Source organism: Alosa alosa, chromosome 6 (assembly GCF_017589495.1).
Source record: "Alosa alosa isolate M-15738 ecotype Scorff River chromosome 6, AALO_Geno_1.1, whole genome shotgun sequence".
In the NCBI taxonomy this organism is placed as follows: Eukaryota; Metazoa; Chordata; class Actinopteri; order Clupeiformes; family Clupeidae; genus Alosa; species Alosa alosa.
The window spans coordinates 2,480,245-2,492,744 of NC_063194.1; the positions used below are offsets into that span (position 1 = coordinate 2,480,245).

General features: G+C 49.2%; 1 protein-coding gene across 1 annotated transcript in view; it reads right to left on the reverse strand.

Moving 5' to 3' along the window:
• adgrl1a (adhesion G protein-coupled receptor L1a) overlaps positions 1-12,500 on the reverse strand; it is an 82,542-nt gene that overhangs the window by 32,917 nt on the left and 37,125 nt on the right. Inside the window, 5 exon segments of the mRNA XM_048245218.1 lie at positions 279-578; positions 2,531-2,903; positions 3,895-4,002; positions 4,004-4,157; positions 4,692-4,899. Coding sequence (XP_048101175.1) covers positions 279-578; positions 2,531-2,903; positions 3,895-4,002; positions 4,004-4,157; positions 4,692-4,899 — 1,143 coding nt within the window.

A 12,500-nucleotide genomic window follows, 5' to 3' on the forward strand; every position in this document is an offset into this window, starting at 1 on the left:
CTCGCTCACACAGAGGGAGAAACAAGGAAAAACACATACACCTATACATAAATACAGTGTCGTCCTCATAGAAGTATATCTAAGGGGAAAATGCACCCGCACATACCTACAGTACATGCAAATAAACCCTTTGACAGAAAAACACGACAGACAACTACTACCACTCTCAAATACAAGTCCTATGGGTATGAATGCACACACCAAGAACAATATCCATACATATGCAACACACACACACACACACACACACACACACACACACAGGTGTGTCCACTCACCCAGTGATCCCTTTGGGCAGGGCCGGTCCACGGTCTCTCCCCTCTGTGTGGTGGGCCACTGGACGCCGCGCACCACCGTGGCCACGCACATGTTGGCCTCGGGGCCCTGGGCCGGGGGTCGTGGGGGCCGACGCGTGCCTGGGGGGCCTCCAGCGGCGACGGTGGGGGCAGGGCGCATATTGGGCCCCATGTTGATGGCCCCGATGGGGTGCGAGGTGGGGGGCAGCGGGCGCAAGGTGGCCGGGCTGGAGGTGGAGGAGAGCGGGCGGCTGGGGGCAGCGCTGCTCGCCTGGGTGGTGGCTAAGAGTGAGAGAGAGAGAGAGAGAGAGAGAGAGAGAGAGAGAGAGAGAGAGAGAGGGTTTCACTCATTCTATTAACACTCATTTAATAAGCCATTTCCCATACCACTGGCATTACCATACTAGCAAAACACAAAGCAAAACAAACAAACACCACCACCAACAACAACAATAACAACAAAACAACAAGCACCCCCCTCACAGTTTGAAAATCACATTGCCATTGATTGTGACTTCACTAGAAAAACCCTCCATCCAAACAGCAGACAAAAACGTATCATTGTCCAACTTCGATTTTAATCTGTCCCATGACCTTAAGAAATCTCTGCAGATCAATTGAACCATCTCCCACCATATTATTCTTTCAAGCCTTTCAGAGCGAGTGTGAGAGACAGGGAGAGAGAGAGAGAGATAGAGAGAGAGAGAGAGAGAGAGAGAGAGAGAGAGGAGGAAACAGAAGCTAGAGAAGATGAGGGCAGGCAGAAAGAAGAGAGATGGAAGAAGAAGATAAAGAAGAAGAAGAAAGAGAAGAAGACTTCGGCTTGTAATCTAGTTTCATTGCTCCATTGCTTACTAAGAGCCAGAAACACTTATACAAGACTCGTGCACATCATAAATAAATGAACAGTTAAAGAAAACAAGATCACGAGCAAGCAAAGGGTGGAAGAGTGAGAGAACACACAGAGTGAGGGAGAGAGAAAAGAAGGAGGGAGCAATGGAGAGATGACGGGATAGAAAAATGAAGTGAGCCTGTGTAGTGAGTAGTGAGTGTAGTGAGGCAGAGAGAGAGAGAAAGAGACACATGCAGACAGGTGCGCACACACGCGCGCGCACACACACACACACACACACACACACACACACACACATCATACACTACATTTTACTTTATTTTACCTATTTATTTTATTCCTATGAAAATCTACTGACATGTATGTGTTCAGATTTATTGTATAACTGCTTTGGCAATATAAGTGAGCTTGTCATGCCAATAAAGCATTCTTGAATTGAATTGAATTGAATTGAATTGAGAAAGAGAGAGAGAGAGAGAGAGAGAGAGAGAGAGAGAGAGAGAGAAAGAAAGAGAGAGAGAGAGGAAGAGAGAAGAGAAAGAGAGAGAAAGAGAGAGAGGAAGAGAGAAGAGAGCGAGAGAGGAAGAGAGAAAGAGAGAGAGGAAGAGAGAGAGAGGGAGTGGGGAAGGGGGAGTGCACATGAGCGAGAGCATCAAGAGGACATGGGAGGAGAAGGGATGGGGTGGGGGAGAGGCGTGCAGACGGATTCCAAATGAATTCTAGTCCCGTGTCGTAATTCTAATCAGCATCAGAGGAGTGTTCTCACACAGCAACGTGAGACTATTACTCTCATTTAGCCATGCTCTCCTCCCCACCCCAACCCCCACACACACAGACACCCACACACACACGCATAGCCCCACACCCACACAGACACACACATAGACACACATACACACACACACACACACACACACACACACACACACACACACACACACATAGCCCCACACCCCGCCGCATAGACAGAGTGACAGAGCAACACACAGACGTCTCCTGTAAATAATTAATCCTCCATTGCACCCAGATCACAGCTGTTAACATCTGACTGCAATTAAATTATAAAGACACCTCATTCCCAACTAAAGAGATCATTCTAGAAGAAAAAAAACCCACACTACACTAGACGCTAGAGAAATGTTGGCTGTCTCTCTCCTTTCATCCCTCAATCTCGATCTGCTGAAAGTATAGTGACCTTAAAGTAACACAGTATTCTGCAAATAACGAACACACAGTGATCTAAAAAATAATGACGATAAAATAAATACATATGACACAAGATCATCAAATACTGCCATTTTGATTCCCACAGCCAGTGATGCTTCAGGAAGTCTAATCCCCTCTCACCCTCCCTCCCTCCCTCCCTGCATCCCTTTCTCACCTCTCTCCTTCTCCCTCACTCTCTCTTTCTCCACCTGGGGCTCACCGGAGGCGGGGTCGGGCGGTCCGAACTGGAGCGGGTATCGCAGGACGTTGTAGTTGTTCCACACGTAGAGCTGGTTGTCGCGTGGGTTGTAGTCCACGGAGGAGATGTACTGGTACGGGTTGGGGAAGGGGATGTGGACGGGCTCCTCGCGCGCACGGTTGGTGTTGTACGCGTACAGGATGAGGTCGCCGCCGGCCTCGCTGTCGTCGTCCTGGTAGACCGAGCGCACGGCGTAGAGCACACCGCAAGCCATGAAGGCGTTGGACGCCAGCCGCTTGTCGAAGCTCGTCTCCCAGGTGCCCTCGAAGCGCAACGTGTAGGGGTTGACCTGCGGACGGGGGCAGGAAGATGATGATGAAGACTATTCTTATCCTCTTTCCTCTGTCCTGCATATAACGGTCACAAGGTTATACGCTACTGGACGTCACATTTCATGTGCTTTCACAATCTCTGTACTTGACTGTATGACATCATCAGATGACATCAAAAGGAGGGACACTCATGAAACTAGGTGGAAAGAATGCGACAAAAAAAACACATTACAGTTCGGGAGTCACAGTCATGGGCCACATCCGCAAATTTACTTTCACTTCCAGTAATGCCGTAAGCTCTGCCATTTGACCTCAGCAGAGGTCAACGTGCTCTCCGAGCGTTCCCTCCCTTTGATGTAATCTGATGATTTCATACAGTCAACACAGACAGCGTACAGGACGTGGCCGCCGGCCTGAGCCAGCGGGCCTTGTACGACAGCTCTGGTAATAGCTGGGAGGATGACAGCCACTGACCCATTCACTCAGCCCAAGTCCTGACCTTCATGTTCTGTAGAGAATGTTACATGGAGAAAATGTAATGGGATTGAATAGGAGCCAAGAGAATCAAAGCACCATGTGAGGATGACTCCACGGCATCATCAGGGCCATGTCTCTGTCTCTGCTTACAAGGGTGGCGCTCACTGTGTGAACTGAAACTAACTCTATAGGTTGCTACAGTATATACTGAGTGGTTAGGTTTTATTCTATAGATGGATAGTTTGTTAGTGTAAGTTGGTTAGTTGGAAATTGACAGGAAAGTACTGAATGTGACGCACAGGAGATCCTACACTCCTTTTCTTCTTTTTTTAAGCTGAGATTGTAAGGATTGTGGCGCTCGCCATTGGTCAAATAAAAGATGTTAAAACACCCCCCTCTCTTTCTTATATGTGTGTGTGTGTTGTGTGTGACACACCTCTCCCTTTCTCCTACTCTCTCTCTCTCTCTCTCTCTCTCTCTGTGTTTGTCTCTATTCCCTCTCTCTTGCTCGCTCTTCCTATCCTCTCTTACCTGGCTGACCACCAGTCGTCCGTTGTTGGATTCGGTGTATGATGACCCATTGCAGCGCTCGCCCACGGCCAGGTCGATGTCGATTTGTTACCCCAGCCGTAGGAAGGCAGGTGTCGTGGTAGTTGGCGTTGGCGATGATGGCCTCTCCGCTCTTGATGCGCGTGCGCAGGTCGTACTTGACGATGTTACGCGTGCGCTCCTTGTTATAGAAGACCGCGCCGTCATACACCACGAAGCCTGTGCCGTCCACTCGGTTTGGCAACCTGGGAGAGGACGGGAAGATAAGGAAATGACCCATTCATCACACAAATACACACACAAATACACACACACATACACACACAAATACACGCACAAATACACACACACACACACATACACACACAAATATCTTCATCTTATAGTAATCAAAAGTGAAACCTGCATTATCATGGTTACTGCTTTGCCAATCATTTCAGGCCCACTTAATCACCTAATTAATATGTACCACTATTTAATATCTCTTATTGCACCACTTTCAGTGGTGCAGGTTATAAATAGTGCATTATAATGAATACATAATTATCTTTTCTGCACTTAGTAATTAAGCACATAAAGCAATTAAGCAGTCAAATTATAATAAGTGCATCATCTATCTTCATTTAAAAACAAAAATAATACATAATAATATATTATATTATATTATATATAATAATGAGTTAATGGACATTAAATGTAAAAAGTGATTTGCACAGTGTGGTAATGCTCTACTGAGGTACTGTACAGATTACAGGTGATAGGGACAGGCCGGTGCTCACTTGTAGGTGGTGGTGGCTCGGTTCTGGCGGAAGTCCTCCCACGAGGCGTACTCGTAGAGCATGTCGGTGCGATAGGGCGTCCAGGGCATGACGTAGAGCCGGTCGCCCGACTGCAGCGGGTCCTTGCACCACGCCCCAGACTGGTGCTCGGCCTCCTGGAGCGAGCTGGCCGCCTGGACCCGCAGGAGAGTCCCCGGACACACAAAGACTAGAGAAGACAGGACCAGGAGAGGAGAGGAGAGAGGGAGGAGAGTGGGAGGAGAGAGGGATATGAGGGGGAGGAGAGGAGAAGAGAGGAGAGTGCAGGAGAGAGGACAGAGGGAGGAGAGGACATAGAGAGGGAAGGGAGGAGAGGAGGAGGAAAGGACACAGCAAGGGATGAGAGGTGAGAAATAGAACAGAGGGAGGAGAAGGCAAAGAGAGGGAGGAGAAAGAGAAGAGAGAGGAGAGGAAAGAGAGGAGGGAGGGAGAGAGAGGAGCCAGGAGAGGAAAGGATGGTGAGAGGAGGAGAGGAAAGAGAGGAGGGAGGGAGAGAGAGGAGCCAGGAGAGGAAAGGATGGTGAGAGGAGGAGAGGGAAGAGGTGAGAAGAAATATAGTGGAGAGGGAAGAGAGGAGAGAAAAGAGGGGAAAGATGAAGTAGAAATGGAGACAGAGATGAAGGAGGAGAGAGAGAGAGAGAGAACGGAGAGCAAAGAGAGGGGGAGATGAAATAGAAATAGAGAGAAGCAGACGGGAAGCAGAGATAGATGATAGCAGGATATAAAGAGAGAAGATAAGAGAGAGAGAGAGAGAGAGGGAGAGAGGGAGGGAAGAGGTAAAAGAGGTTAACCAGGAGTAAAATAAGGTGGAGGAAAAAGCAAGGGAATAGAAACAGAGTGGATGTGAGAGTGGTGCAGACGGCAGGAAGAGGGTCAACAATTTGGGTTTTGAAGGGCAGGAGGACAAGAAAAGGGAAATGGAGAGATAGAGAGAGAACCGGAGAACAAAAAGGCAGGAGGAGGAAGAGGAAGGGTGAGGGGCAGAGGAAGAGGGGGGGGGTGGTGGAGGACATGAGATAAATGAGCACATTTCAAATGAGAGAGTCTAAACGCTCATTTGTTAAGTATCTGCAGAAGTGGACGGTGAGTCGCTTGGCTGGCGGGACGTGATAAATGGGAGGGACGAGGCTGCGGGTGCTCAGAAAGCCTGGCTAATTTTAACCGGCCTACTTCAACTTCCTCTGCCTGCACCGCGCCGCTCCACACGGCAACGGCACGGCAACGCATCAGCGGCACAGCGGCACGGCATAGCTCTGCTCACCGCGTCTATTTAAAGCCCCCCTTTTACCTTCCGCTGGCTGGCTGCTGTAGCCCAGGCTAGTGTGTGTGTGTGTCACGCAGATGCGTGTGTGTGTGTGTGTGTGTGTGTGTGTGGTGTGAGGACAGATGTTGGAGCAGTGGCGGTGATGATGCTGATGCCAATCAGATACTCTACTGTCACACAGAGCTCGCTGGGAGCGTTGTTTTTATCCAACGCTATTTACAGGTTGTATGAATAAGCACAGGAGCTCTTTATCACTCTCACACACAACACATAGACACTGCGACGCAATGCACACACACACACACACACACACACACACACACACACACACACATTCACACACACACATTCACACACACACACACACATACACACACACATACGTACACACTCACACTCAAGTTGCACTCCCTTGCCAAACATTTCACACCAATATATACGCTCTCATCCTTTTTCTCTGACACCTATACATACAATCAGACTGACACATACACACAATGCTCACACACACACACACACACACACACACACACACACACACACACATACACAGAGAGAGAGAGAGAGCTCCTAGCTCGTCCTTTCTGTGCACTGTAGAGGGAGGGAGGACACAGGGGAGGTTGGAATTAGCTGGTTGTCGTGACACCCTCCACCAGCAGCACTAGATCCTGTGTGTGTGCGCCTCTCCACACACACACACACATACACTATTCACACCCTGTTGTATGCCTCCACCAGCAGACACACACACACACACACACACACACACACACTCTCTCACACACACACTGTTGTGCCTCCACCAGCCAGAGAGAGAGAGAGAGAGAGTGAGGGAAGCCATGGCAATGAAAGGAAGGATAACTCCCAGCCTTGGCCCAGGCTTCCATACACTCAAAATCACACACACTCACAAACGCACGCACACACACACACACACACACACACACACACACACACACACACACACACACACACATTCACACACACACATTCACACACACACACACACACACACACACACACACACACTCACACTCAAGTTGCACTCCCTTGCCAAACATTTCACACCAATATATACGCTCTCATCCTTTTTCTCTGACACCTATACATACAATCAGACTGACACATACACACAATGCTCACACACACACACACACACACACACACACACACACACACACATACACAGAGAGAGAGAGAGAGCCCCAGTCAGTCCTTTCTGTGCACTCAGAGGGAGGGAGGACACAGGGGAGGCCGGTAAATTAGCTGGCTGTCGCACACTCTCCACCAGCAGCACTGGGACCCTGTGTGTGCGCTCTCTCCACACACACACACACATACACACTCACACACTGTTGTGCGTTCTCCACCAGCAGACACACACATACACACACACACACACACACACACTCTCTCACACACACACTGTTGTGCGCTCTCCACCAGCGAGAGAGAGAGAGAGAGAGAGTGAGGGAAGCCATGGCAATGAAAGGAAGGATAACTCCCAGCCTTGGCCCAGGCTTCCATACACTCAAAATCACACACTCACAAACGCACGCACACACACACATACACAGGCTCTAAAAGGCAAGGGTCCCACAGGGAATAGTAAACAGTCCCATGCTGCTTTCTTAATGACTAGGCTGGGCCTCCTCGCTGCCAAGGGTTTGCTGTCTAGGATGGGTCTGCACACAGAGATGACCCCCCTCACACTGCTCATATGGTGTGATTACAGCACATACTGTACATCAATACATGTATGCACACACACACACACACACACACACACACACACACACACACACACACACACAGATGACCCTCCTCACACTGCTCATATGGTGTGATTACAGCACATACAGTACATCAATACGTGTATGCACACACTAGCACAGACAGACACACACACACACACAAACACAGACCTGACCACACACACACACACACACACACACACACACACACACACAGACCTGAGCACAAAAACAAGCACAAACAAGCACAGGCATGCACACACACACACACACACACACACATACACACACACACACACACACAAACACACACCACCACATGCCTTCACATCTCACTTAAGCAGCCCTATGTACACAGATATGTAAAGACACAGACATGCACACACATGGGAGGGTGCTGGTGTGTGGGAATGTGCGAGTGCTGTGGCATTATCAGAACTACTGAGGTAGAAACTGTGATGTTTTCTCGGCCGATGCGTCGCGGGTCTCCATCTGCAAGGCGAGGCGGGTGGTGTCTTGCTGGGTGTTCTCGGGCTAAAGCTTCATCCCCATCGAATTTGTGTGTAAGCTGCCCCCCCCCCCTCTCTCTCTTCCTCCCTTTCTTTCTCTCTCTCTCCCCTTATCTCTATCACTCTCTTTATGCTGTGGAACGCTTGGAGCATTATCCAGATCCGTTCTCGTCTTTTGAGAGTATTCTCTACGGAACAGATGGAGTGAATGTTTCACATCAAAAACGGGCATGAAAAAAAATGAGTGCGCCGGTGCTGTGGCAGCTAGAACTGAGAGGTGTGTGTGTGTGTGTGTGTGTGTGTGTGTGTGTGTGTGTGTGTGAGTGTGTGTGTGTGTGTGTGTGTGTGTGTGTGTGTGTGTGTGTGTGTGTAGGGGGGGGGTTAAGAGTGTTTATCCGACTCCCGCATCTTAAATAAACACAAGTGGCTCTACGCGGTGCTTGCTGTGCTCCAGGAGTGCCTATCCTTGCTCCCGGTAGCCAAGCCTTGCCGAGCGTTTGTGCAAAATAAAAAAGACGCCCCTCAGTGTGTAGACCCCCCCCCCTTTAGACATCTAACCCACTTCACCAATGCATAGACTAGGAGCCATTAGCCATTAGGAGAGAGTCTACGCCAAGAACAAAAGCCCGACGCCTAAAACGCGCACCACTCCACGGGAGCGACCCAGAAACAAAAAACGAAAATCCTTCAGCTTAAGAGGAGGCTTGTAATTTGAGATTGACAATGGAATAAACAGGAGGGTGAAAAACAAACAAACACACACACACACACACACACACTTATAAACACACACTCACGTACAAATACACACACACACTTATAAACACACACTCACGTACAAATACACACACACACACATACACTTATAAACACACTCACGTACAAATACACACACACATTTATAAACACACACTCACGTACAAATACACACACACACACACTTATAAACACACACTCACGTACAAATACACACACACACACACACACTTTATAAACACACACTCACGTACAAATACACACACACACACACACTTATAAACACACACTCACGTACAAATACACACACACACACTTATAAACACACACTCACGTACAAATACACACACACACACTTATAAACACACACTCACTACACACACAAACACACACACACACACACACACTTATAAACACACACTCACATACAAATACACACACACACACTTATAAACACACACTCACGTACAAATACACACACACACACACACACACTTATAAACTCACACTCACGTACAAATACACACACACACACACACACACACACTTATAAACACACACTCACGTACAAATACACACAAATGCACAAGTGCACTTTCACACGCCCCCAAATACGCATAGCAAAAATAACACACCAAAAGACAAGATATTCATCCATTTCAATCTCAGATACAAACACACACACACACACACATGCACACAGTAACTACGAGAGCTTGTGTCCACTAAGCCTGTGGGGCCTTGTCATGGGAAATGTCCGTGGGAAACGCTGGGAGTGACTGTCAGTGTGAAGGCTGTGACTAGCAGGCCTTGATGCTCATTACTGCACACACACACACACACACACACACACACACACACACACACACACACACACACACACACACACACACACACACTTCTGTCACGGGACCCAGCCAGGGATGCTACACAATTGGCAACAGTTAGCCAGAGAGCTTTCCACCATTTTGCATTTCTGTACTGTGGTCCGGTCAAGGTCCACCATTTTGCATGTGTGGGGAAGCCTGGGTGGATGTGTGTGTGTCTGTGTGTGTGTGTGTGTGTGTGTGTGTGTATGTATGTGATGGGGTGGCAATTACTTTAGAATCTCTTACAGCTTACTTATTAGGCAGGACTTGGTCTAACCTCCCATGCTGAGCTAGTTCTGGGCTAGTGGGTGGTGTGTGTGTGTGTGTGTGTGTGTGACAAGGAGCTAAAGAGGGCAGTGCTAGGGTGGGCTGAAGCAGCAGGCCATAAGGGGCCTAAGTGTGCTAATATGTGTGTGTGTGAGTGTGTGTGTGTGTGTTGTGAGTGTTGGTGGGTATATCCGTGTATGTATGTGTGTATGTTGGGGGTGTGGGGAGGGCTGCCTCCTGCTCTATGCTGATGAGGTGGGGTGATGTGTGTGTGTGTGTGTGTGTGTGTGTGTGTGCGTCTGAGGGGCTCATCAGTGCCTGCCCGTGGGCTCTGCACACACGGCCTGGGAGGCTTCATTAGCAGTCTGACCTGTGCTCTCTGCTCTGCTCTCCTCTCTCTCGTGTGTACCACACACACACACACACACACACACACCCACACACATTGCTCTCAGGCTCCCTCATGTTTACTGCAGCCTCTCCTATGTGTGCTGTGAACTCCTCTCACTCTCTCACATGCACAAACAACACACATACTGTAGGCACACAGTCACACACACACACACATAAACACACTCACATACAGGAACATTGGCACACTGCACACACACACACACACACACACACAAACACACTCCCACACACAACATTTGATTCTTTTTTCTAGTGTGTTGGTAACTATCTCAATCTCTAGGCCTTCCGTCACCTCTCTTGCACTCCAACCCAATTTACTTCCTTCCACAACTCCATTACTGGCCATACTTCTCTCTCTCCTCCTCCACTCTCTATCTCTCGCTCCCTTCCTTCTACTCTCTTTCCCTCCCTCCCTCTCACTCTCTCTCAAACTCCCACCCATCTTCATTCCCTCCCTCCCTCCCTCTTTCTCTACCTCCCTCCATCCCTCCCACTCTCTCTCTCAATCACTCACTTTCGCTGAGCCTGAACCCATAACCTGGGAAGGCACACACCCATGGGATTTACCTGTGACAAACAAACAAGGCAAACAAACAAGTGTGTGTGTGTGTGTGTGTGTGTGTGTGTGTGTGTGTGTGTGTGTGTGTGAGCGTGAGAGAGAAAGGGGCTTATGGCACTAATCTGTATCATTATCCAGCTCAAGCCTAACTGGTGCCCAGGTGGGGCAGTGGGACACACCTGTTAGCCGCCTACCTGGGGCCCAAGAAACCTCCGTCCACTCCAGCCTCTCACTTACCCTGCACTCAGTCCGCCCCCCGGGCCACTGGGCTTAGGCACTCGAGTAATCCTTCCGACAACACATGCAGCCACAACATGGCCTCAGTATCTGACTAAGAGTGTATGTGTTGAGACTGATGTTTGGACTTTTCTTCTCGCAGCTGTTAGCTATGTAATTACTTCATTAATAAAGGTCTGTCCATATTATTCTCACCAGGGAAAATGCAGAAAAGTGGACAAAATATCTTGCAGTTGCCACAGGTCAGCAAAGATGAAATTACACACAGTGTTTTTTCTTTTTTGCTGAGGATAGCACTAACCGCACGAAATTGAACGCTGCATTAAGCACAGTTTCATTGACCACCACCACCACTACCACTGGGGCGACAGCAAACAAAAGCACAAACAGCTAACAAGTCCCAGCAGTCATCAGCCCCTCTAGGATATAATTACACCACAGAATGATCCATTCAAAGTGAACGCAGCTCGGCAGCACGCGGCAGAGCAAAACAAAACAAGCGCTGTTTCAGCCACCACACGGGTCAGGATCCGCGGGCCCTCCTCAAAGACCCGCCGCACGTCCGCACGGGTCGAACAACAGCAGGGCGGTCGCGCTACCACTGCACAATGGCTGGCAGTGATTGACATCTGCTGTGTGATTGGGCGATGATGGAGGAACGGCACAGAAGTAAGGGTGGGCAGGGCGCTAGGTAGGGGCGGGATGGGTAGGAGAGGGGTGGGTAGGGGCGGCTGTTGTAGTGGCACCACGCTGGGCGTAAGAGGCCTTCGACTGCTGGGAGAGAGGGAAGGGGGAGGGAGAGGGGAGAGGGGGGCGAGGGGGTACCCTGCTGCTTTAATTGAAAAGCACACCTGCTACTGGCAGCGCCAACACCATACCAGCAGGGGGCAGAGCGCCGCATAGCATGAAATCCCTTAACCAGATAGAAGAGTTAATTGTGTGTGCGTGTCTGTGTGTGTGTGTGCATGTGTGTGTGTTAGCGTGTTTGTGTGTGTGTGTGTGTGTGTGTGTGTGTATGTGTGTGTGTGTGTGTGTGTGTGTGTGTGTGTGTGTGTGTGTTTGTCTGTGTGTGTGTGTGTCTGTGTGTGTATGTGTGTGTGTGTGTGTGTGTGCATGCATGTGTGTGTGATTGTGTGTTCAC